Source organism: Hyperolius riggenbachi, chromosome 12 (assembly GCF_040937935.1).
Source record: "Hyperolius riggenbachi isolate aHypRig1 chromosome 12, aHypRig1.pri, whole genome shotgun sequence".
NCBI lineage: Eukaryota > Metazoa > Chordata > Amphibia > Anura > Hyperoliidae > Hyperolius > Hyperolius riggenbachi.
The window spans coordinates 214429223-214456587 of record NC_090657.1 but is presented as its reverse complement, the minus strand read 5'-3'; the positions used below and the strand labels follow the sequence as shown (position 1 = coordinate 214456587).

General features: G+C 46.0%; 2 protein-coding genes across 2 annotated transcripts in view; one reads left to right on the top strand and one right to left on the bottom strand.

The window, feature by feature from the left end:
• Positions 1-500: 500 nt before the first annotated feature.
• CCDC137 (coiled-coil domain containing 137) lies at positions 501-27333 on the bottom strand. Its single transcript, XM_068263375.1, has 6 exons — positions 27040-27333; positions 23304-23449; positions 20247-20487; positions 14432-14514; positions 6776-6855; positions 501-5041 (listed from the first exon to the last, which is right to left on the bottom strand). The coding sequence occupies exons 1-6, from the start codon at positions 27126-27128 to the stop codon at positions 4844-4846; spliced, it is 837 nt and encodes a 278-aa protein (XP_068119476.1). The 5' UTR covers positions 27129-27333; the 3' UTR covers positions 501-4843.
• The window catches only part of PDE6G (phosphodiesterase 6G), a 90556-nt gene continuing 90457 nt past the window's right edge, over positions 27267-27365 (top strand). The window contains exon 1 of the mRNA XM_068263377.1: positions 27267-27365. The gene's annotated coding sequence lies outside the window, so the exon portion shown is untranslated.

Here is a 27365-nt window from a genome sequence, read left to right as displayed (position 1 = left end):
CTGAGTACGGCGATACCACATGTGTGACACTTTTTTGCAGCCTAGGTGCGCTAAGGGGCCCAACGTCCTAATCACAGGTCATTTTGAGGCATTTGGTTTCTAGACTACTCCTCACGGTTTAGGGCCCCTAAAATGCCAGGGCAGTATAGGAACCCCACAAGTGACCCCATTTTAGAAAGAAGACACCCCAAGGTATTCCGTTAGGTGTATGGCGAGTTCATAGATTTTATTTTTTGTCACAAGTTAGTGAAAAATGACACTTTGTGAAAAAAAAAAAAATCAATTTCCGCTAACTTTTGACAAAAAATAAAATCTTCTATGAACTCGTCATACACCTAACAGAATACATTGGGGTGTCTTTTTTCTAAAATGGGGTCAGTTTGTGGGGTTCCTATACCACCCTGGCATTTTACGGGCCCAAAACCGTGAGTAGTCTGGAAACCAAATGTCTCAAAATGACTGTTCAGGGGTATAAGCATCTGAAAATTTTGATGACAGGTGGTCTATGAGGGGGCGAATTTTGTGGAACCGGTCATAAGCAGGGTGGCCTTTTAGATGACAGGTTGTATTGGGCCTGATCTGATGGATAGGAGTGCTAGGGGGTGACAGGAGGTGATTGATGGGTGTCTCAGGGGGTGGTTAGAGGGGAAAATAGATGCAATCAATGCACTGGGGAGGTGATCGGAAGGTGGTCTGAGGGGGATCTGTGGGTTTGGCCGATGGTGATCAGGAGCCCACACGGGGCAAATTAGGGGCTGATCTGATGGGTAGGTGTGCTAGGGGGTGACAGGAGGTGATTGATGGGTGTCTCAAGGTGTGATTAGAGGGGGGAATAGATGCAAGCAATGCACTGGCGAGGTGATCAGGGCTGGGGTCTGAGGGCGTTCTGAGGGTATGGGCGGGTGATTGAGTGCCCTAGGGGCAGATAGGGGTCTAATCTGATGGGTAGCAGTGACAGGGGGTGATTGATGGGTAATTAGTGGGTGTTTGGAGGAGAGAACAGATGTAAACACTGCACTTGGGAGGTGATCTGATGTCGGATCTGCGGGCTATCTATTGGTGTGGGTGGGTGATCAGATTGCCCGGAAGGGGCAGGTTAGGGGCTGATTGATGGGTGGCAGTGACAGGGGGTGATTGATGGGTGATCAGTGGTTTATTACAGGGAAGGACAGATGTAAATAATGCCATGGCGAATTGATAAGGAGGGGTCTGAGGGCAATCTGAGCGTGTAGGCGGGTGATTGGGTGTTCGTAAAGGGGCAGATTAGGGTCTGATCTGATGGGTAACAGTGACAGGTGGTGATAGGGGGTGATTAATGGGTAATTAGTGGGTGTTTAGAGGAGACAATAGATGTAAACACTGCGCTTGGGTGGTGATCTGATGTCGGATCTGCGGGCGATCTATTGGTGTGGGTGGGTGATCAGATTGCCCGCAAGGGGCAGGTTAGGGGCTGATTGATGGGTGGCAGTGACAGGGGGTGATTGATGGGTGGCAGTGACAGGGGGTGATTGACAGGTGATCAGTGGGTTATTACAGGGAAGCACAGATGTAAATATTGCACTGGCGAATTGATAAGGGGGGGTCTGAGGGCAATCTGAGCGTGTAGGCGGGTGATTGGGTGCCCGCAAGGGGCAGATTAGGGTCTGATCTGATGGGTAACAGTGACAGGTGGTGATAGGGGTGATTGATGGGTGATTGATGGGTAATTAGTGGGTGTTTAGAGGAGAGAATAGATGTAAACACTGCGCTTGGGTGGTGATCTGATGTCGGATCTGCGGGCGATCTATCGGTGTGGGTGGGTGATCAGATTGCCCGCAAGGGGCAGGTTAGGGGCTGATTGATGGGTGGCAGTGACAGGGGGTGATTGATGGGTGATTGACAGGTGATCAGGGGGGATAGATGCATACAGTACACGGGGGGGGGGGGGGGGGTAAAAAAAAATAGCGTTGACAGAGAGTGACAGGGAGTGATTGATGGGTGATTAGGGGGGTAATTGGGTGCAAACAGGGGTCTGGGGGTGGGCAGAGGGGGTGGGGGTCTGAGGGGTGCTGTGGGCGATCTGGGGCAGGGGGGGGGGGGGGGAGAAATCAGTGTGCTTGGGTGCGACATAGGGTGGCTGCAGCCTGCCCTGGTGGTCCCTCGGACACTGGGACCACCAGGGCAGGAGGCAGCCTGTATAATACACTTTGTAAACATTACAAAGTGTATTATACACTTTGTATGCGGCGATCGTCGGGTTAACATCCCGCCGGCGCTTCCGTATGGCCGGCGGGATGTTGCGGCGGGTGAGCGGCGACAGGCGCTGGCGGAGGATCGCGTCATGGATGACGCGATCGCTCCGCCCATGCCCCTACAAGGACCGCCGCCATTTGTCTATACGGCGGTCCTTGCGGGGTCCACTTCCCAGCCGCCATTTTTCAATACAGCGGTCGGGAAGTGGTCAAATATGTATTCTTCCATGGAAGCAGGTAGTAGACACACTGCAAGTTTATTGCAGGATTTTGGATCAGCTGTAACAAAGAATTTTTGTTTCCTTTTTAAAAAGGTTATTATGCCGTTGCTTATCTTTTAGAGAAGGGAGGAATTTCTGAGTGCAAGTCCGCTTTAAATGTACCCAATCAGGAGTAATTTCAGCAATGTTTCCTGCAACTCAGGGCTCTTTTTACACAAGCAGTTGATAGGCAGTGAAAAGACTGTTCAACTCTCACAACTGCTTGCTGCTGCCCGGCAATTGCTCACTGCTACCTGGTAACTGCTCGCTACTTGGTAAGTGCTCACACTGAGTGCGCAGTTCAGCCACCTGCAGAAAAAGCCCTTAGGGCTCTTTCACATTAGGGCAGATTTTCTGCGTTTCAACGCAACGGGTAAAGTTTGCGTTACCCAAGGTAAAATGAAAGTCCATAGACTTTCCTTTTAGCTTTCACATATAACGCACGTTGCGTTACACTGCACCCACGCAGTTTTTCGGCCGACGCTAGCTTTATGCGTTACACTGTTAGTCGATGTAAAACGCACACGCGTTTTTAATCCGTTAACGCAGGCAATCAGTCCCAGAATGCAACAGAGGAACAATGTAGAAAGTTGAAAACTAAAAGAAAATTACCTGCGTTTTCCTATGTGCTGTAACGCATTGAAAACGCACACTCACTGCAGTGCAACGCATATCAAAACGCATACAACAAAACGTATGCTTTGAGCGTTCTCCAACGCAAGCTCTGATGTGAAAGAGCCCTTAGAGCAGAAGGTTGTCATCCTCTTACCTGAGTCAGTCCACGCCCAGTCAGCACCCAGGAGTCTGAACAGTGTGAGGATGCTAAACAATGCAGCCGAAGTCCCCGCCCACCAAGCTTGTGCATCTGGGCTGCTTTAGGTCAAGTTACTAATGTTTTAAAACAGATTATATAGATGCTGCCTTGTTTGACACAAAAAAAAAAAAAGGTTATGTTTGAACATTAGGATTACTCAGCTACCAGAGGGCCTACTCTGACCTAGGCCTGGAGATGGGCTTTATGCTGGGTACACACTGAGATTTTCTGGCAGATTTACTGTCAGGCTCCCTGCACACTGCAAATCTGTTTTCCGATTCGGTCTCTGATTCCGGTTTCCGATTTTCAATTCCGATTTTCCCTGAATACATTCAACAGAAAAACTGATCAAAAATGCAGCAATGCAGTAAAGATTAACCTGCTGGGCGTTCTGATTCCCGCAGCCGTACGGCCGCGGGAGGGTTTTTCTCGCCCATTTTTTTTTTTTTATCATGTAGCTAGCCTAGCGCTAGCTACATGATTGGCTGCTCCCTGCAGCGTCCCCCCAGCGTCTCCGATCGCCGCCAGCGTGAGGTCCCATTTGGAAATCCCTTTCTGAACGGGATTTCCTTTAGGGCTTCCCCGTCGCTGTGGTGACGAACGGAGTGACGTCATCGATGTTGTGACGTCACAGGGACTCCCGATCCACCCCTCAGCGCTTCCTGGCACTAATTGGTCAGGCTGTGCAGGGGTCCCGGGGGGGGGCCTCTTTCGCATCGGGTAGCGGCGGATCGGCGGCGAGCAAATTAAACACACAGCTAGCAAAGTGCTAGCTGCGCGTTTGAAAAAAAATTCAAATCGGCCCAGCAGGGCCTGAGCGGTGACCTACGGCGTCTCTGGACGAGCTCAGCTCGTCCAGAACGCGTGGGAGGTTAAGAATCGGAATCGGATGTAAAAACCAATTAAAAAGCGGAATCAGAATCGCATGCAGTGTGCAGGGAGCCTTAGATCGATTACTTCCAACATGTCCGATCTGATTTCTAATCAACTTCCAATAGAAGTGAATGGAAAACATAAATCGATCAGAAATCAGATCAGACATGTTGAAAATAATTGATCTGACATAAAATCTGCCACAAAAAAAAAAAAAATCTTATGGTGTGTGCCCAGCATAACACTAGAGTAGATCAATTAGATGCTAATAATGCCAAATTGCATGCAATTTGTAGATTAGAACTGAACCAATCAAAACTGACAGGAAGTGGATTTGATAAACTCCAGCACTTTCACACTGCACTGATTGGACACTTCCTCGTTGACATAGTCACTAGCAGACTGCCACACCCACTACAGGATGAATGCCCAAACCACACACGGTTATTTGTATCTGCTGTTCTCTGTCAGGTCTAATAGGGTTAACGACCCAAAGGTAGCAACCAATCATAAACAAACCAATTATTCAAATGGAAGTACAACAAGTGCAAGTGCAGCAATGCTCAGTCCGCAGAGATCACCCAATCAGGAGCCACTGCTAAAGGGCGGCCCCCTTCAGTGGATGAATATTAAACAGTTCTGCTGCCTCTTGTGCTGGGGGATTCTCATGTCTTGTGACGTTTTCTGTTTTTGGCCTCTTTGGTCTCCTGTAGTTTCCTCTTCTTCAGGTTGCGGTAGGCTTCTATGACCCGCTCCCGCTCCTCCTCCACGATCCTCTTCCTCGCTAGGGACACAACGGGCGGGTGACTCGGGCTGCCGCTACCCTCCAGGAGCTTCTTCAGGAACAGCTGCTTCTCTCCAGGCTGGAAAACAACATACAAGTCTTATCGTTATTTCCAATGTGCCTGTGGTATTAAAACGTACGTATCCCTCACACAAGACATAACTCAGGATTGTGGCACATAATTTTTTCATTAAAGCAGACACAAATTCTTGCACAGCACATAATGAAAAGTTGTCTTTCCACACAGGGCCGGTTCTAGACTTTCTGCTACTAGAAGCAAACTTTGAAGAACATGCCTCCTCCTCCTTCGCCAGAAATGCTATATAACCACCCATATCATGTACACCCCTAATATAAACACATCACCAGCGAGAGATCACCATGGCCAGTCAGAGGAGAAGTTTTGGCATGCAATCAAATCAGGCGGGGGTGCCAGAACCAGACCGGCCAATCACAGCCGCCCACTGCTCCTTTTGATAATTGGTGCTGATGGTCTCACAGGCAGGACCACGGCACCATCATTGGGCCAATCTTTTCACTTGATCAGTAGCAGTGACATCCGATAGGTCATTGCTACTGAAAGGTGAGCACCGATTGGCCTAATGGCGGCACTGTGCAGGGCCGGCGCTACCATAGAGGCAAAGGGGGCAATTGCCCCAGTTCTCCCCCTGACTTGTGCCCCCTTGGGCCCCTGCACTGATTTGTCAAAATAGCAACTCATCTTTCCCGGTGCTCTGTTCCATCCATGCTCCCTGTCTTCATCCCCCTTCTCTATGACCAGTCATTACGCTATAACAATCGCAGAGTCATGGAGAAGAGGCAGCCAGCGGGGGTGAAGACAGGGAGTATGGATGGAACAGAGCACCGGGAAAGGGGAGTTGCTATTCTGACAAAACCAGTGAAGGGGCCCTGGGGGCCTTGGGGATGAATATGCTGAGGGATGGCCCCCCGGGTTAATTTTGCCCTAGGGCCCCACTGTGGACACACCGCGACACCATTGGCACCAATTGGCAAAAGGAGCAGCAGGCGGCGGCTGTGATTGGCTGGTCTGGTGCTAGCACCCTCACTTGATTGGTCACAGGCCAAACTTCTCCTCTGACTGGGCATGGCGATCTCTCGCTGGTGATGGGGTGATACCATAGCATGTCTCGATAAGAGCACTGATCAGACTAGGTGTGCAGATCACTGATCTGTGTGTGATGCAGTCACACATGGAGCCTTATGATCAGTAATGCAACTAGAGGCCGGAATGGATTACAGAGAGCACTGATCAGGACTTTATGTGCAGATCACCGATCTGTGTGTGATGCAGTCACACATGCAGCCTTATAATCAGTAATGCAAGTAGAGGCAAGAAAGGAATGAATAACAGAGATCACTGATCAGACTTGATGTTCAGATCACCGATCTGTGAGTGATGCAGTCACACATGCAGCCTTATAATCAGTAATGCAAGTAGAGGCAGGAAAGGAATGAATTACAGAGAGCACTGATCAGACTTGATAGGCAGATCACTGATCTGTGAGTGATGCAGTCACACATGCAGCCTTATAATCAGTAATGCAAGTAGAGGCAGGAAAGGAATGGATTACAGAGAGCACTGATCAGACTTGATAGGCAGATCACTGATCTGAGAGTGATGCAGTCCACTGCATATGCAACCCATTAGATTTTGGCTCATGTGAGAAAATGAGACAGGAGTTCTAACGAATGGATATGGCCACAGCTTTTCAACGTCTATTGTCCCCCATCATTTATTTCCTGCGGCTGCGGGCCCGTACAGCATAACATTTTCCTATTGGCTGTGTATTACCTTCTTTTCTGGCACGCTTTTCCTTGGTTTTGCAGTAAGAGATGGCGGCGCCATGGCGACTTCACCGAATGTCACAGGATCTGTTCACAGAGGAGAGAGGATAGCCTTAAGAATTAATTTCACAAAGAAGTGGTGACAGGAAACACTCAATTTACTTAAAGGACAACTTAAATGAGAGGGATATGGAGGCTGCCATATTTACTTCCTTTTAAGCAATACAAGTTGGCGAGGTAAGTATCCCACAGAGGGTTTTTTTTTGTTTTTTGTTACAGGTTTTCTTTAAAGGGACTCCGAGCAATGCAGAAACTATGGAAAGATGCATATCATTTTAAAGCTCTCTTTCTCCTCTTTCCAATGATATATAACCCGCCGCCCTACGCCTTTTAGATTTCGCTATTTTCGCGATTGAAATTGCCTCGGCCGCGATTTCGATAGCGAAAATAGAGAAAACTAAAAGGTCATTTTGAGGCATTTGTTTTCTAGACTACTCCTCACGGTTTAGGGCCCCTAAAATGCCAGGGCAGTATAGGAACCCCACACCCCATTTTAGAAAGAAGACACCCCGAGGTATTCCGTTAGGTGTATGGCGAGTTCATAGAAGATTTTATTTTTTGTCACAAGTTAGTGAAAAATGACACTTTGTGAAAAAAAAACAATAAAAATCAATTTCTGCTAACTTTTGACAAAAAATAAAATCTTCTATAAACTCGTCATACACCTAACAGAATACCTTGGGGTGTCTTTTTTTCTAAAATGGGGTCACTTGTGGGGTTCCTATACCGCCCTGGCATTTTACGGGCCCAAAACCGTGAGTAGTCTGGAAACCAAATGTCTCAAAATGACTGTTCAGGGGTATAAGCATCTGCAAATTTTGATGACAGGTGGTCTATGAGGGGGCGAATTTTGTGGAACCGGTCATAAGCAGGGTGGCCTTTTAGATGACAGGTTGTATTGGGCCTGATCTGATGGATAGAAGTGCTAGGGGGGGGGGGGGGGGGGGGGGGGGGGTGACAGGAGGTGATTGATGGGTGTCTCTGGGGGTGGTTAGAGGGGAAAATAGATGCAATCAATGCACTGGGGAGGTGATCGGAAGGGGGTCTGAGGGGGATCTGAGGGTTTGGCCGAGTGATCAGGAGCCCACATGGGGCAAATTAGGGCCTGATCTGATGGGTAGGTGTGCTAGGGGGTGACAGGAGGTGATTGTTGGGTGTCTCGAGGTGTGATTAGAGGGGGGAATAGATGCAAGCAATGCACTGGCGAGGTGATCAGGGCTGGGGTCTGAGGGCAATCTGAGCGTGTGGGCGGGTGATTGGGTGCCTGCAAGGGACAGATTAGGGTCTAATCTGATGGGTAACAGTGACAGGTGGTGATAGGGGGTGATTGATGGGTAATTAGTGGGTGTTTAGGGTAGAGAACAGATGTAAACACTGCACTTGGGAGGTGATCTGACGTCGGATCTGCGGGCGATCTATTGGTGTGGGTGGGTGATCAGATTAGGGGCTGATTGATGGGTGGCAGTGACAGGGGGTGATTGATAGGTGACTGACAGGTGATCAGTGGGTTATTACAGGGAAGAACAGATGTAAATAATGCACTGGCGAATTGATAAGGGGAGGGGTCTGAGGGTAATCTAAGCGTGTGGGCGGGTGATTGGGTGCCCGCAAGGGGCAGATTAGGGTCTAATCTGATGGGTAACAGTGACAGGTGGTGATAGGGGGTGATTTATGGGTGATTGATGGGTAATTAGTGGGTGTTTAGAGGAGAGAACAGATGTAAACACTGCACTTGGGAGGTGATCTGATGTCGGATCTGCGGGCGATCTATTGGTGTGGGTGGGTGATCAGATTGCCCGCAAGGGGCAGGTTAGGGGCTGATTGATGGGTGGCAGTGACAGGGGGTGATTGATGGGTGATTGACAGGTGATCAGTGGGTTATTACAGGGGGGATAGATGCATACAGTACACAGGGGGGGGGGGGGGTCTGGGGAGAATCTGAGGGGTGGGTGGTGATCAGGAGGGAGCAGGGGGCAGTTTAGGGCATAAAAAAAATAGCGTTTACAGATAGTGACAGGGAGTGATTGATGGGTGATTAGGGGGGTGATTGGGTGCAAACAGGGGTGGGCGGGGGGGGGGGGGGGGTCTGAAGGGTGCTGTGGGCGATCAGGGGGGGGGGGGGGGTGAAAAAAAAAATGTGTGGTGCATACTCACTACTGCTTCCTCCTCGCTGGTGGTCTACCTAACAAAGTGCTTTATACGCTTTAAATGCCGGATATCTGTATTCCTCCGCCCGCCGGAGCTGCTAATTGGCCGGCGGGCTGGAGGCTAAATCCACGGCCATCGATCCCCGGCGGAGAATCGCGTCACAGATGACGCGATCGCTCCACCTATGCCCATACAAGGACCGCCGCCTCTGCACATGAGCTGGTCCTTGTGGCATCCACTTTCCGACTGCCCCTGTGCAGTGGGTGGTCGTTAAGTGGTTAACCACTTCACCCCAAAGGTGTTTTTACTCTAAGCGACAAGAGCGATTTTCACCTTTCAGTGCTCATCGCTTTCATTTGCCAATAGCTTAATCACTACTAATCACAATAAAATGATCTAGATCTTGTTTTTTTCACCACCAATTGGGCTTTTTGGGGTTGACATTTGTTTTCAGTAATTACTTTATTTTCTATGCATTTTAAAGGGAAAAACATGGAAAAAATGAAAAAATACAGTTTCTCCAATTTCATCCACTATAGCAGTGGTCCTCAAACTAAGGCCCGTGGGCCGAATGTGGCCCCCTGAGGCTTTTTTACCGGCCCTACACACACAAAATGTATTACTTATAGATGCGGTCAGCTACATCTTTAAATATTGGTTGTCTGCATATAGAATAGCAGTGCTGGCACCAACCATCTACATAGAAGTCAGAAAGCAGTAATTCGCTGGTTTCCAATCAAATTCCACATCAGGTCGATGACACTGCTGTCCGACTGGACTGCAGGTTGTCACCTGGGTATGCTTCACTGTCTGGCCCACAAAGACTTCTACATCATTTTATGTATACTCTGGCCCCTCAGTAGTCTGAAGTATGTTGACCCGGCCCTTGACCCAAAACTTTTGAGGACCCCTGCCCTATAGTTTTAATATAAACACTCCTACTGTGCATAAAACCGACACATTTCATCAGCCTATTTGTCCTAGTTATCACAACATTTTAATTATGTCCCCAGTACAAAGTATGGTGACAATATAGTATTTGGAAATAAAGGTGTATTTTTTCTTTGGTGGTTTTTTTTTTCTTTCACTATTTTCATGTGCACGTGCACAGCAGCAGCAGCACTGTCTAACTTATAAAAACGTCCTGGAGTCATTCTAGCAGGACGTTTTTATAAGTTAGCTTGTCATTAAGTGGTTACACATATACAACACACATTAAGTCACATCAAGAATCCCAAATATAAATGAATAATATGTCCATAGCTTCATTCAAAGACTAAACATATACCAAAAAGAGAAGCCCATCTAGGCCATATATACTGGTCATATAATAATCTCACAGCAATCAGATCTCTGATAAAAGAAAAAAGGTTTCCTTTATTAAAGCAAGTACTTATTAAAAACAATTAAAACATACAAGCTCCCCGGATTGTACCAATTATAAATTGGCACTAGCTCACGCTTTATTGCAATACTCGATAAGAACTACAATAAAACAAATTTCATCATTGGACCAGCCAGATGTCACAATAAAATTCCCTTCACAAAAAAAAGTGCATATCATCCTATTTCCACAAATAAAGTGTCTCGTGCTATAATATATCGGGAACAAAATCAATTACGTGAGCACTGTGTGCATGCCCCCACCAGGAAAAGTGCGGGCGTGCGCATACACACATGCAAATCCTACAGCCTATCTATGTACAAACAATGAACAAAATCAACTTTTTGAACAAATGAACTTCGTGAGCACTGTGTGCATGCCCACGTCCCCACTTACAAAAGTGCGGGCGTGTCCATACACACATACAATTCCTACAAACTATCTGTATACAAACAATAAATACCAAATAAGTGCAACGTGCATAAGCCTGGAAGGCAATGAATCAAATGGTATTCTGGTGCATAAGTTAGAAAAAAAAAATGAAACAACTGCCCAAGAATGTCAAAAACTCATAGTGCTGGAAGGTGGCATCTGCTTACCAAGATATTGTCACAGCAGGAGCCCCGGGGATTTCGCCTTACGTGGTCAGAGGCTGCCATCTCGGCGGCCTAGATAGGCTTCTCTTCGTTTCTTTTTGGTATATATTTTGTCATTAAGTGGTTAAGCAATACCAATTGCCTGGCAGACCTGATGATCCTCTGCCTCTAATACTATTGGCCATAGCCCCTGAACAAGCATGCAGCAGATCAGGTGTTTCTGACATTGTCAGATCTGACAAGATTAGCTGCATGCTTGTTTTTGGTGTGATTCAGACACTACTGCAGCCAAAAAGACAAGCAGGGCTGCCAGGCAACTGGTATTGTTCAACAGGAAATAAATATGGCAGCCTCCATATTCTTCTCACTTCAGTTGTCCTTTAAAGCTTAACTACAGAAACAGGATTGTACAGAATTCTGCAAAACCAGTTTGATAGTCTTATCACAGGTCATTATTTTAATTATCATTGGTTGAAAAGTACTACAGACATCTCCTATGATGTGCCCCCTGAGACCATGCTACCGATAAGGGTTCCTTGGCATTATGTTTGAATGAGTCTTTGTGTGTGAATGTGCAAAGGGTTAACATTGCTGTCTAAATGGCCACACCCCCTTTAGCACCTCCATCTTACTTTAGTGCCCGCATTAGGGAGATGAGCCTGGATTAGGTGTCTTTTGTATCTTGAATACATAACAAAAGATGTTTAAGTAATAACTTTAACCTATTTTAGTTCCTGGATGTAGAAACTACGTCCAGGAACCATGCGCGCGGCCGATCGCGCACGCGCGCTCCCGGCCCGCGGTTTGTTAGCCAGGCAATCAGTGAATAGGGCTATGGTGCCTGATCACTGATTCCTCTCCCCCGCTGAAAAAAAGCGACAGCTTCTCTCGGAAGCTTAGCTTTTTCTGGCTGTAGCATCCCCCATGCGTCTCTCTAAGCGTATGTTACGCTTAGAGTGACGTCATGTAAACAAACTCATGGCCGCCATCTTGTGGCCAAAAAGTAAAACTACAACTAAAAGTAAAAAAAAATAAAACTCAACACACATTTACATTATAAAACTATTGTTTACATCCCACCCTCCCAAAACTACCCAAATAAAATGTTTAATATATAAAAAAACAAAAACATTACAATAAAAAAAAAAAAACATGTAAATATTTACCTAAGGGTCTAAACTTTTTAAATATCAATGTAAAGATGAAATATTTCTATGTTTTTTTTTATTTTAAACTTGTAAATCGTGATAGATGCAAAAATGCACGTTTATTTCCAAATAAAATATTGTCGCCATACATTGTGATAGGGACATAATTTTAACGGTGTAATAACCGGGACATATGGGCAAATACAATACGTGAGTTTTAATTATGGAGGCATGTATTATTTTAAAACTATAATGGCTGAAAACTGAGAAATAATGATTTTTTTCCGTTTTTTTCTTATTCTTCCTGTTAAAATGCATTTACAGTAAAGTGGCTCTTAGCAAAATGTACCCCCCCAAAGAAAGCCTAATTGGTGGCGGAAAAAACAAGATATAGATCAGTTCATTGTTATAAGTAGTGATAAAGTTATAGGCTAATGAATGGGCGGTGAACATTGCTCAAGTGAAAACGACAAAACGCGAATGAGTTAATGACTAACTGTACAAGATTTCTTTGTAAGGTTTCAAAACTTTACGTTTCTTCCTCAGGCATGATATAGAGCTGGATCAGAGTGTGACTATGAAAAACAATGCATTGTTTTCCCAGCTAAGATGGAGGTGTAAAGGTGGCCATACACTTAAGCCCAATCTACACAATACGATTTTTTGTGCGATTCGATTACGATTCTATTTACGATCTGATATAATCCGACATGTCCGATCAGGATTCAATTTGATTTGCCATTGCAAAACAATGGCAAATAGAATTGAATCAAATCCCGATTGGACATGTTGGATTTAATCGGATCTTAAATAGAATCGCAATCAAATCGCACAAAAAAAATCGTACGGTGTAGATGGGGCTTTATAGATTAGCAGCAGATTCGACTATCAGATAGATTTCTATCAGATGCCTGTCAAGTAGAATCTGACAGGAATCTGATGTGTGCCACACACTAGGAACAGATTTCCAATAGATTTCAGAATTAAATCTATTGGAAATCGATCTAAATGCATTACTGGTCCAGTAGATCCAATGCAACTCTATGGGCCAGCGATCTGCTGCCAGCAGCAGATTTGCCTAGATTTTCCATCCTGTCAGATAGATCAAAATCAGCCACAAATTGATTGAATGGGGAATTTGATAGAATCGATTTCTGATCAATCAATCAATTTTATAGAATCAATCAATTGATGGCTGAAATCAACCAGTGTATGGGCCCCTTTTAGTTGGGCAACTGGTGCCTCTGTTAGAAGGCATCCTAAAGGTGGCCATACACTTATAGATTTGCAGCAGATTCGACCATCAGATAGATTTCTGTCAGATGTCTTGTCAAGTCCAATCTGACAGGAATCTATCTGATGTGTGCCACACACTAGGAACAGATTTTCAATAGATTTCAGGATGCAATCTATTGGAAATTGATCTAAATGCATTATTGGACCATTAGATCCAATGCCATCCTGTCAGATAGATCAAATCGCTCGAAATCGGCCACAAATCGATCGAATGGGGAATTTCTGATCGATCGATTCTATAGAATCGATCGATTGATTGATGGTTGAAATCGACCAGTGTATGGGCCCCTTAACTCTGGCCTTGTAACATGCATAATGCAGCAATTTAATTAGTTGTAGGAATTCCTTGTCATTGTTTGAATAAGCATTTGTGTGCAAGCGTGCAAATGGTTAATCGACTCTGCTGTTTGGCCACACCGACCTTGCCTCCCCTATTCTATTTAATAGGAACCCGAGGTGTGAGGCCTATGGAAGCTGCCATATTTATTTTCTTTTAAACAATACCAGTTACCTGGCAGCCCTGTTGATCTTCCTGGTCAGTAGTTTCTGAATCACACACCTGAAACAAGCCTGCAGCTAAGCCAGACTTCAGTCAGGAACATGTGATCTGCATGCTTGCTCAGGGTCTATGACTTAAAGTAATGAAAGTAGAGTATCAGCAGGACAGCCAGGTAACGTGCACGGTTTACAAGGAAATAAACATGTCAGCGTCCATATCCCTCAAATCAGGATCCCTTTATGTGTCATTAGGGAGATGAGCCTGGATTCTGTGTCTTATGTATATGTCCATTGTAGCCTAGGGCCAATTTAGAGGGGATGCAAATTAACTTATCTGTATGTTTTGGTGATGTGGGAGGAAACCAAAGTGCCCAGATGAAACCCACACAGACTGGGGAAGAACATACAAACTCCTTGCAGATAGTGTCCTGGCTGGGATTCAAGCCAGGCTGCAAGGTGTTATCCAACACACCACTTTATTTGACATAAAACATGTCGGCATTAGTTACGGACAAAACTTTCTTATACTTCACCTGTAAAGATTTCCTCCTCTAACCGACTCTCTTTTTTGTCTTCTTTCTTCTTTAAGAATTTATTCAAACGTCTGCGATCAAACCTGTATGGTGGAGGACATGTAACAAGACTTCAGAATGGGCTCTCTATTTGTGCTTCACATACCATCTACATACTCATAGCCTGAGCAAAACTAAAGCTGAATAAAGGCCAATTATAATAATACTACAAAATAAAATCTGATGTGATGAAGGCGTAAGCACACTGAAACGTGTCATGATGCTGCAGGCACCGAACGAGGTCCTGTCCACTGTATCCCACCCCGACAGTCTGCTTACACCAGGAACTCCCTTGCTATTTGGCCACAGCTACGGGAATCGGAGAGCGGAGGGAGGAGAAGAACTTCTGATTACCCTATATGGGAGATATGCTTGAAAAGCATTTGCATCTTGTGAGTGCAACTTTTAACCTTTTTTTATCAGCAATTAAAGAGAACCAGAGAGGATGCACCCTCATGTATTTGATTACATTTATCAGTGGGAACATGACAGTAAACACCTACCCTGCTTTTAGTTTCATTCTTATCTGCTTAATTAGTCTATTAGCAGCTGTGATAAGAATCCCTGACTGGCTCAGTCTAGGTTTGACCTGGAAACATTATAGCCGAGTCACTCTTCTGTGGAGTCTTTTCAAGCCCAAGCCTGCCACCTCCTGGCTCAGATTCCGTACTTTGCATACTGAGAGCTGTGATGACATTGGAGGGGCTGCTGCTGCTGCGAGAGAAGCACTGAAACAGACAAGTGTGGCTGCTATATGATCTGTGTGCACTAGATAATGATGATGACTGCAGTTTCATTCCTATGAGTGACACTTCCTACAGGCAGCTACACATCATACCAAAATGAAAGCACACGGATGAAAGGCTGCAGCAGCCTTTCTCATATAGCCTAGATAGCAGCCTAGTCTCATATAGCCTAGACAGCACATCCAGAACAACTCATAACCCGGAAGGAGAAGGGATATGAGCCGGCGGCCATATTGGATATTTCCTGGAGCAATAATGGAGAAAAAAAACACTAAAAAAGGCACACCAGAGCGGCGAAATTATCAGGTAGAGCATTTATTTTGTGTGAAACGTTCATCTCTGGTTCCCTTTAAACGTTAATGCACCATAGAGCGCTCCTCTTTTATCTTGTTCTTCAGTATACTTGTCCCATGAGTTGTGGAGCTTGCTAACTGGTGACATCTATTGGAGTATTATTTCCTGGATGCTTTACTTTAGTGGAGCGCTGTTATTACTTTTTGAGTATTACACTGTATGTAGCCTTTAAAAGTTTTCAGGTGCTCAAATTTGGAAGTTCCCCAAAGTCTTTGTCGCTCTGGTCAGGTGTCCGCCTTGTAACGTTTCAGATGAGTCCAAAGCACTATAAACAGATTGTGTCAATATCAGTTCCAAGGATGACTAAGTAAAATTTTAAGTGAACCTGAACTCAGAACATCCTCTCTGCTCTAAAAGATACAAAATAACATAATAACCTTTTAACAAAAAACATTTGTTACAGCTCATAGAAATCCTAAAATCCTCAAAGTTTCTACTTCCTGATTCACGGAAGCAGACGTATTGTTACCCTCCTGTTCTTTCAAATGGGTGTATCTGCCATCTCTGCCTTGGCAATCATGTGACACAGGAGGATCACATTACAACTAGTGATTAGTTGAATACATACAGGGAGCATTTCTCTGTTTTTCTTCTGTCCTATGCAAGAGTTCCGGGTCCACTTAAAGGACAACAGAATGATGGCGATCTACCTGGAAGGGAAGCGATCATATTTAAAAGAACCTGAGGTGAGAGAGATATGGGGGCTGCCATATTTATTTATCAGTTGCCCGACAGTCCTGCTGATCTCTGTGGCTGCAGAAGTGTCTGAAACACACCTGAAACAAATATGCAGTTAATACATTCACACGTCAGTCAGAAACATCTGAACTGCATCAAGGTCTATGTCTAAAGCCTCATCTACACAGTACAATTTTTCGTCAGATCGGATCTATTAGATAATTTCCAACCGGTCCAATCGGATTGCGTTAGATTTTAGGTACTTGAAGAGAACCAGAGACGAAACATCCTCATGTATTTTATCATATATATCAGTGGGAACATTAGAAAAAACACCTACCCTTCTCTCTGTTTCATTCTTCACTGCTCAGCCTGCTTCTAATCAGCCCTGATAAAATCCCGGACTGAGCATTCAGTGTGGCTTTGCCCACCCCCCAGAATGATTACAGCTGAGTCCGTCTTCTGTGTTGTCTTTTCAATCCCAAGTCTGCCCCCTTGTGGCTCTGATTTCCTGCTACGAGGATACATAGCAGGAAAGCAGAGCCACAAGGGGGCAGACTTGGGATTGAAAAGACATCACAGAAGACTGACTCAGCTATAATGCTCAGTCGGGGATTCATATCAGAGCTGAGAACAGGCAGACTGTGCAGTGAAGAATGAAACAGAGAGCAGAGTAGACGTTTACGGTCATGTTGCTGGATGTGGCTGGAAAGTGAAATGGTTAAGGGCTCTGCCTCTGACACAGGAGACCTGGGTTCAAATCTCGGCTCTGCCTGTTCAGTAAGCCAGCACTTATTCAGTAAGGAGTTTCTTGGGCAAGTCTCCCTAACACTGCTACTGCCTACTGAGTGCGCTCTAGTGGCTGCCTCGCAAGCGCTATACAAATACTGCAATTATTATTATGTTCCCATTGATATACTGTACATGGTAAAATACATGAGGGTGCCTCGTCTCTGGTTCTCTTTAAAGCAAAATCTATCGCAAATTTGATCTGAAACAATTTGGACGTCTACACACGATGCAATTTCTTATTAGAGCTATCTAATAGATCTGTCTGATGGAAAATTGTACCGTGTAGATGAGGCATTCAAGTATTTCAGGCAAAGGATCAGAAACACAGCCAGGCAATGTGCACTGTTTAAAACAAACTATGTCAGCCTCCATTTTCCTCTTACTTTGGTTTTCCCTTAGTAGTAGCAGCAGAGTGTTGTACAGTGTTGCCATCAGTAAAAGCAAGACATTTTGAATCTGGATGATACCATTTATTTGCTAACTTAGAAGAAAAACAGTAAGCTTTCGGCTATGAAGCCTTCGTCAGGCTCGATTCCTGTATTCTAACAACACACAGAGCCAACATGCCGCCAGAGTATAGTACGTGTGCAACATCACACACACACGTCATGTGCTATACGCAGACAACATTGTAAACCACAATGTAACAAACGGTCCACCAGCCTCAGGATTGCACAATGTAGATCTCGGGGGGGGGGGGGGGGGGGGGGTGAATGGGGTAAGAGGTCCATCACACCTCTGAATACAATGCCCAAGATGTGAATAGATTCCCGTATAGGACTCAACCTTCAACGGATGTTGTAGCCAACTTGTCTTTATTTCATAATTGACGACATACACACGGCATACGAACAGCATGTTTCAGGCGTTAGCCCTTCATCAAGTGCTTGATAAGGGGCCAACGCCCGAAACGTTGTGCTGTTTGTATGCTGTGTGTGTGTCCGCAATTATGAAATAAAGACAAGTTGGCTATAACATCCGTTGAGGGTTGAGTCCTATACGGGAAACTCTGCACATCTTGGGCATTGTAAAGCACAAATAGAGGAGCTGGATTGGGAAGACGGATGGGCACCGCCCGGTGGGCGACACAGGACAGGTAATGTATAAATGCACACGCAGGGGCACATTTACACTAGGGGGCACAGCACCAAGGGTTTCATCACGTTTCATTGCGCATCCAGATATCACTCGACGATACCCCCTCACACCCGATCGACCACAACGGACTGACTTCTAGCAGCACATCCAATTGATACATGCAACCAATTTCGGCCCGCAATTGGTTACATTGTCAATTAGGCATGCTCTTGGCAGCAGATTTTCATCAGATTCGATAATTATCAAATTGGATGGACTATCGGCCACCAAGTCGAGTAGTGTATGGCCAACTTTAGTAAATGTTGAAATGTCTAACAATTGTTTCGGGCCACGGAAACGTCTCCTTCAGCATTTGCTAAATGATGCACTAAACGATTTTGGACTTTTGCTCTGAGCAGCACACATTGCTCTGCTACAGCTGAACAGCATCTCTGTACAGATCGCATTCCCAGAACTGCAGCCCTAACAATCGATTAACATTCATTAAAGTGAACCTCCAGACTAAAATTCTACTCAGCAGCACTGAAAAGGCCTGGTGTTTCTTTAACAGTTTCACAGCATCAGAACTTTGTTTTTCTTACCCAAGCCTCATTTTTAGCTGCACAGAAGAAAACTGCCCAGTATTTTTCTCCTGATGCTGTGCAAAGCATGATGGGATTTCTGATGTTCTCCTTCTGCTGTTTTGGCACAAACTTTTTTTTTTTTTTTAAATATTGAATTTGAGATTTGAAGCCTAGCGCGTGCAGCTGGGAGGGGTGATCAGGACACAGGACAATTGGAACTGTGTCTCATGCTCCCCATCACCTCCTTTCAACCAAAAAGATGGCTGACCTCATGAAATCACAAATATTTGCCTGTTCTTTTAAAACAGGGTGGGTAAAAGATTTTATTACCTATCTATTTTAATTAACATAACTAATGTAACTTAATGACAGTATGTTTGTTTAGGTTGAAGTTCCCCTTTAAGAGATGTAATTCAGCATGTGAACAAGGTGTACCTGAGATGGGGGATTATAAAGAAATTATACATACCTGGGGCTTACTCCAGCCCCTCCGGCCAGATCGCTCCCACGGTGTCCTCTTCTCCCTCTCTGTTCGCCCGCAACTGGCACTGAAATATCCTGCAGTCAGCACATGCGCAGTCTGGGCAGGCGCGCTCCCCTGTCTCCCTCCCATCACCAGAAATGTTCTGCACCGGAGTGGATTAAAACTCAACTGATCGCCGATTTCGGCATCCTGTCTCCATGGCAACAGGAAGTCACGTGACAAACCGGACGTGCCAGTGTATTACACACTGGCAGCCAGCGTGTGATACGTTGGCACATCCTGACTGCGTGTCATGTGATGCCATTGCCATGGAAACGCAACGCTGGAATCGGCAATCAGGTAAGTTTTAACCCAACCAACAATGGCAACCACAACCTTGTGAGTCTCTAATGACCCTATCTATTGGGCTATAAGACGCTCCTGACCATAAGACGCACCTAAGTGTAGAGGACAAAAACCAGGGGAAATAAATATATACTAAACAGTACTGCGCAGGTGCAAACCGCTCCCGGCGATGTGAACATGGCAGGAGCGGGTGTGCGGCTGGGCCTTGAAAGCACAGTTAATCCCAGTTCTAAAGGACTTTCCAGAGCCAATTGAGGGTGAATGGAGAGGCAGTAGAGGACACCGTGTGAGCGATCAGGCTGGAGGAAGCCCCAGATATGTATATTTTCTGTATAATCCCCCATCTGAAGTTCCCTTTAGGGGAAACCTGAAGGGAGAAAAATATGGATGCTGCCAATTTCAGTCCCTAATAAACAATTCTGGTTGCCTGGCTGTCATGCTGAGCTTTTGGCTTTAGTTGTGTTTGAGTCACACACCTGCAACAAGCATGTAGCCAGTGGAGTCACACCTGACTCACAACATCTGATTTGCTGCTCATTCCAGGGCCAGTGACTTATAGTGTTAGAGGCGGAGCATCAGTACAGAAGTCAGGCAACTGGCATTGTTAGAGAATGAAGATGGCAGCCTCCATACACTTCTCACTTTAGGTTCCCTTTAAGTATAAACGCGATAGAGATCCCTGCAGACAGGGGGATAGCCAGAATCAGGGGACTTACTCCTTCTTCTTCTCGGACTTCTGCTTCTTGACAACCTCGTCCTTCTTGGGCATCTCCCCCTTCTCGTCCAGCTCCATCTCCGGCAGGCGGTCCGGCTGGTTCTTGCTCAGGAAGATCACGTGTTGCGTCTCCCGATTCATGCGGGTCAGGAAGGCGTATTCCGACTCAAACTTCCCCCTCTTGAATTTGGGCACCGGGATGTCAGTCTGCAGCTCCTCATTCTGAGGCCCTTGTTTCTGCACTGGAGGCGGGAAAACGTACAATAAGCATTACAAATAAAAGTATCCCAACTCACAGCATTGGCCTTATACTATTAGAACTGCAGTGTTCTCCCCAGAAATTTTTTTCCAGCCGGGTGTCATGAAATAGTAGCTGGGTGGCATGAAAAAGGCCCGGGTGGGGCGAGATGAGAGAAACTAGGGCCAGTGCTTCTGTAAGCAACTCTGCTTACAGTATAGGAGGAGATGAGCCGATGACAGCCAGGTGGTCACCAAAACTAGCCGGGTGGAGAACCCGGCTAAAAGAGCCAGAGGAGAACACTGAACTGGTTTTGTAATGGTTTTCACAATGTCCTTTGATAAATAAATTACAGTGCGAGAGTCTCAACCACAGTCTTCTTTCTATAGACTCTAGTACAGTGCTAAGCAAACTAGGGCCTGTGTGCGCTGTATATCCGGGCCCGCCGGAGGTGGCTGGATTCCTATTCCTGGATTCCTATAACCCTCCCACCCCCTTCAGAGTAGTGTGCGGGTGATAAGAGTGGATTATAACTCACCTGATCGCCAATTCCAGCATCTTGTTTCCATGGCAACAGGACATCACTCGACACACCGTCAGGACGTGCCTGTGTATTACACACTGGCAGCCAACGTGTGATACGTTAGCACATCCTGACTGCGTGTCATGTGATGCCATTGCCATGGAGACGCAACGCTGGAATTGGCAATCAGGTGAGTTTTAACTCAACAGCAATGGCAACCACAACCTTGTGAGTCTCTAATTACCGTATCTATTGGACTATAAGACGCACCTAAGTGTAGAGGACAAAAACCAGGGAAATATATACTAAACCTGGTTCATCCATAGTGAAGGGCGCCCCTTGTACCTCTTGTGTCATCCTCGTGATCTTCTCTATGCCCCTTTGTCATCCATTTGCCCCTGTGTCCTCCTTGCAGGGAGTCCCTGACATTGCGGCGGGTTGGAGGTTCGTATTGGCAGCGTTCACAGGTCAGGAACTCCCTGCATTTGGAGTATAAGACACAGTGACTTTTTTTCCTCCCTTTTGGGGGAGAAAAAGTGAGTCTTATAGTCCAAAAAATACAGTATTCACCATCTGTTCCTCTAGCAAAGGGAATACGCCAAGCTTGGCTTCTGCAGTTTTGTCTAGTCACCTGTATTAGGCAAGGAAACCAAAAGAGAACAAGTATACAGGGAGCCAATTCAGGTGCAGTATGTTTAGTACTGTATAAGTGGCAAAATTAGATACGGAGTCCTCACAAATCCAGGTGGCTTAAAGGGACTAGTGGTATGCGGAGGCTGCCATATTTATTTCCTTTTAAACAATGCACAGTGCCTGGCTGTCCTGCTGACCCTCTGCCTCTAATACTATTAGCCATAGCCACTGAACAAGCATGCAGCAGATCAGGTGTTTCTGACATTATTGTCAGATCTGACAAGATTAGCCGCATGCTTGTTTCTGGTGTGATTCAGACACTACTGCAGCCAAATAGACCAGCAGGGCTGCCAGCAGGGCTGTGGAGTCAGTACAAAAATCTTCCGACTCCAACTCTTCAGTTTCTGAATCCACGACTCAGACTCCAACTCCGGGTACCAAAAATTGCTCAGACTCCGACTCCTCGACTCCTTAGTCTAATACTTAACAGGGCTGTGGATTTTGTACAAAAATCATGCGACTCCGACTCCTCAGTTTCTGAAACCACGACTCCAACTCCGGGTGCCCAAAATTGCCCAGACTCCGACTCCTCGACTCCACAGCCCTGGCTGCCAGGCAACTGGTATTGTTTAGAAGGAAATAAAGATGGCAGCCTCCATATACTTCTCCCTTCAGGCTTCCTTGAAGTCAGCAACCACCAATATCGCACATGGGGAAGTACCGCCCCCCACGCTGCCTTGTAGTAGGGGTTATGGTAACAGCTCCAAAAGCTAAAGATTATGTGATAAGCATAACATTCAAATCCCCCCCCCCCCCCCCCCCCCAAACAGGGGTGACTAAACAACAAGCGGAGGCTCCCAAACTAACAATACAATAGTTAAAATGCATTATTTAACCCTTTCCGTACCACTGTTATCAATGTGAGACATTGCGATTGGCTTACAGTGATCACGGGGTCGAGAGCCAATGAAATAGGCTAATGAACGGCTCAGGGAATTCTGCCGTAATACCAACTGCAGCTGCGAAATAGCGGCACGATTGGGAGCATTGAAATCTACGCAATAGCAAGAATGTATTTCCAAAGGACAGCACAATTGACAACGCGTTTCATGGCCAAGAGGCACTTCGTCAGGTCAAAATTAGTGCCAGATCAGCAGTTGAACCAACCTTTGAGCGCCTTCCCTAGTTGTTTTTATCAGGGCTGTGGAGTCGGTACAAAAATCTTCCGACTCCAACTCCTCAGTTTATGAAACCACGACTCCAACTCCGACTCTGGGTACCCAAAATGGCCCCAACTCCGACTCCTTACTCTAATACTTAACAAGGCTGTGGATTTTGTACAAAAATCATCCGACTCCCAACTTCGACTCCTCAGTTTATGAAATAAACGACTCTGACCCCAACTCCGGGTGCCCAAAACTGCCCCGACTCCGACTCTTCGACTCCACAGCCCTGGTTTCTATCATGCTGCCTGTATCATCATACAACATGATCTACTCCGACTTTAATCAGCAAAAAAAGGATAGTCAAAGCAAGTGCCTTGCTATTAATGATAAAGTGTTGTCATGGCAGCAGCAGAAAATACTATGGGCTGTTGCTGAACACAACAAGGATTCCTGCTACAAAGTATGACACAGAAGGGACCTTCTATCCATCTAACACACCTGGCGGCGGCGGCTTCTTCTTCTTCTTCTCCCTCGGTTTATCCATTTCCTGTCTGCTCTTCATAATCTCTCTGAGCTTGAAGGGAATTTCCTGCATATCCAGGTCCTTTGGTTTAGAATTGATCTTTTTCTTCATCTTCACTTTACTACAATGAGACAACACAATGAATTAAGAGGCCAAAAGTGGTTATAACAATTTACGGTAAGTAAACTGTATATTGGAAATGGCTTTAAATATCTTTAAAATAATTTAGGCAGAGAATCCCATATCCCCAGACAAGTTTTTCCAGAATGATAGTTTGTTTTCTGAAAAACTCAGGTCTGAAAGTGAAACAGAGTGCACTGCCATCAAAAAAAAAAAAAAAAAAAAAACAAGGATCCCTACAAACTCCTATTACCTGAAAACCCCAAAAAGGTGAGTATGGCCCCCTGGGGATTGATGTAAATACACGTTCAACCAAACTGCCTGATTGTAATCCGACTAGTCTGTTAGGCAACAATCAGGCATGTGTATACGTGCAAATGACTTGACAAGCGACTGATAACAGGCAGTTTGCACAATCCAACTGTCAGATCTACTCATACGACTGTTGGTCTGATATTGTGCAGTTGATGTGTGTACAAGTCGTTCGAAGGTCTTGTACTTGTTTTGAATGTCTAGTCCGTCATTCTGCTTGCATGCGCAGTATGTAAAGGAGTTGTTCGTTTGTCTGTCTCCATGTGTGGACATACAGGTCGTGCGGTTCATTGAGTTGTGCGGGCGGTCGTGAGCATGTTGTGCTCTAGTTGGACATGTGTACGTAGCTTTAAATGAACAGGAATCTAAAAATAGATTAGCTCCCAGTTTTCATAAAAAAGTGAATATATATAAACCTGGTCTCACCCCCCAAGCTTCTCAAAGTGTGGCCAACCTCACCTGCATTGCCATGGCCCTCCTCCATCTCCGCAGCCACCTATGAGTCTGCAGCTGCCAAGCTGGGGGCGGGCACGAAGCTTCTGAATCACTGCTGGCAAAAAGCGCCCCAGTGGTTTTGCCAAGGGGTGTAGCGTTTAAGACATTCAATGATTTATAGGCAACCGGTGAGTTACTAACATTGGCACCTGCCTATTCTTGCATCACTAAAACATTCACATTGCATGTTTGCTATTTTACGAGCTTGGTACTCAAGCTGTCAGATACTCAGTCTTAGCTCCTGGAGTCTGACTAGCCCTGTGCAAAGAACACCTAAATTGAGAGCAATATGGAGGCTGCCATATTTATATTATTTATTATTATTATTATTATTAAGTATTTATATAGCGCCGACATATTACGCAGCGCTGTACAGTGTATATATATTGTCTTCTCACTAACTGTCCCCCAAAGGAGCTCACAATCTAATCCCTACCATTGCCATATGTCTATATTATGTAGTGTAAGTACTGTAGTCTAGGGCCAATTTTAGGGGGGGGGGGGGGGGGGGTCAATTAACTTATCCGTATGTTTTTGGAATGTGGGGGGAAACCGGAGTGCCCGGAGGAAACCCACGCAGACACGGAGAGAACATACAAACTCTTTGCAGATAGTGCCCTGGCTGGGACTCGAACCAGGGACCCAGTGCTGTAAGGCGAGAGAGCTAACCACTACGCCACCATGCTGCCCAATATCATTTTAAGCAATACCAGTTGCATGGCAGTAGGCCTGATCGATTTTAGGATAAGATTGAACTGCACGATTTCTGTCAGAAATTGCGATTTCGATTCGATTCCCGATTTTCAATATAGAACGACGGATCAGCACACCGATGGTGAGTATGAGTTCCCCCAGTATAGTTAGCCATGTGTAGATGCTCCCAGTATAATTTAGCCAGCTATAGGTGCCCCAGTAAAGGTTAGCTAACTAGGTGCACAAGTATAGGTAAGCCAGCTATAGGTGCCGCAGTACAGGTTAGCCAGTATAGGTGCTGTGGTAAAGGTTAGCTAGTATAGGTACCGCAGTACAGGTTAGCCAGTATCGGTGCTGTGGTAAAGGTTAGCTAGTATAGGTACCGCAGTACAGGTTAGCCATCCAGATCCCCTTCCCCCCTTTAGTATATGTAGGCAGATCCCCTTTAGTGTATATTGCCAAATCCCCCCATTTAGTGTATATTGCCAAATCCCCCCTTTAGTGTATATTGCCAAATCCCCCCCTTTAGGGCTCTTTTCCACTATGAAATGCGATCGTGATCGCAATCGCGTTTCAATTTCCACCATGCGATTGAGCTACTATACTCATTATAGTCCAGCTCAATCGCATACAAAACGCAGCAGGACAATGATTGCGCTTTGACCAAAATCGCATCGCAATCGGATCGCACTAATGCAAATTGCTGCTGCAGTTTCCATTAGTTTAATGCACCTTGCGATTTGCGATCAGAAGCGAATCGCAAATCGCAGGCTAGTGGAAAAAGGCCCTTGGTGTATATTGCCACATCTCTCTTCGTCTTCACCGCATTAGGTTACCGCACGGTGAGCCGCAGTAAACAGGCAGCGAGTGTAGACTAAAAGTTGATTGCTGGAGAGGACGACTTTCCCTCTCATTTTACAGAAATGAAAAACAAAATGCACCAAGTGCATGCCAGATCGACGATGCAACCAATTTTGGGCCACAATTGGTCGGACATGCTGCAAGATGTAGGGCTGACTTGCTTGACCGGGCGCGTGGCGGTAACAGGGAGTGATATCAGGACAAACGCTACAAAACCCCCGACACTGTCCCCTCTAATAAACAATGTACCAAACAACACCCCCACCCCAGTGCCTAGTGTACTGTACATTGCCTGTCCGCTGCTGTTTATGAGCGCACTCCTTGCTCCATACAGGTGGCCCCACATGGTTGCCACAGTAACAACGGCACTTGTGACATCACACACACGCCCGTGTGTACACCGGCAGCCACTGCGCTTATATGGAGCAAAAAGTGTGCTTGGAGACCGTGGCGGACAAGGACAGGTCATGTATAGTTCACTGGGCACCATGTGTTGAAGGGGGGGGGGGGGCGTACATTGCACATTAGGGAGACGGCGGATGATGCATCACAAGGCTGATGTCAGATCAATTTCATGCTGAAATTGATCGGGAATCGGCCTGGGGTGTATGGGCAGCCGACAGATCTCTCTCTATTCAGATTTGATTAGAGAGAGATTTGTCTCTTGGTCGTATCTGCCCATCATGGCTAGACGTGTCCTCCCTATGTAAAATAACAGCAGTGTGTGTAGAGGAGTTAAGGTGGCCATACATCAGGCAACTTGGAGGACAATCGTCCATCTGATTCGAATATTATAATCAAAATGGATAAAAATCATTGCCGCCAAGTGCATGCCCAACTGACAATGCGACCAATTTCAGTCCCGAAATCGGTCACATAGTCGATTGCGCATGATGCAAATTGGTGGGCCAACTTGCTCGATCGGTTGCACGCGGTAAAGGTGTGCAATTTTGCGACAATCAACGAACGTGATTAACCCCCCCCCAAGTTTAAAATGCCCCCCCCCCCATGCATGTAATATATTATCTCTTTGTCGCCCCTGGGTGCATTCCACTCACTAAACAAGCACCCCACGTGGTTTCCTAGAAGAGATTTCATGCTGAAAATGATCAGGAATCGGCCTGCAGAGTATAGGTAGCTGGCCGTTAGGCTATACTAGATTAGCACTAGACTGTCGTCGTCCCCTCTCCTCCAAGAAGCTGCTGCCCCAGCTCTGAGACAGGTACCCACCCGTGGGGATTTCCAGCGCCCATTCCCGGCCGCCCCAGGGGCCTTGCGGTCTCTGCACCCATCTTCTTCTTCTTCCCCATCTTTGCCATCACAGCAGCTGCACAGCGACTCTCTCACAACACGTGCGGCGCGTGCTTCACGTCTTTCCGGCCCCTACTTTTGACGTCATTGTGAAACTGCCCTATTCACATAGCCTGTGAGCCGCTTCCTTCGCCGTACATCGCGCTCTGCGTTCCTGGGTGGCGTTACGTGGTCCTGCCAAGTGCCAATGTCAAAAGAGGAGAGGCAGCGAGGGACGCTCCTGGGGAGTGAAGAAAGTTGCTATG

Coding starts and splice junctions, on each gene's coding strand:
- CCDC137 (XM_068263375.1), bottom strand. CDS start 27,128: ATGGCAAAGATGGGGAAGAAGAAGAAGATGGGTGCAGAGACCGCAAGG. Junction 14,515..20,246: donor AAGTCCGAGAAGAAGAAGGA/GTAAGTCCCCTG, acceptor TCCACCATACAG/GTTTGATCGCAGACGTTTGA. Junction 5,042..6,775: donor AAAGCGTGCCAGAAAAGAAG/GTAATACACAGC, acceptor GTTGTTTTCCAG/CCTGGAGAGAAGCAGCTGTT.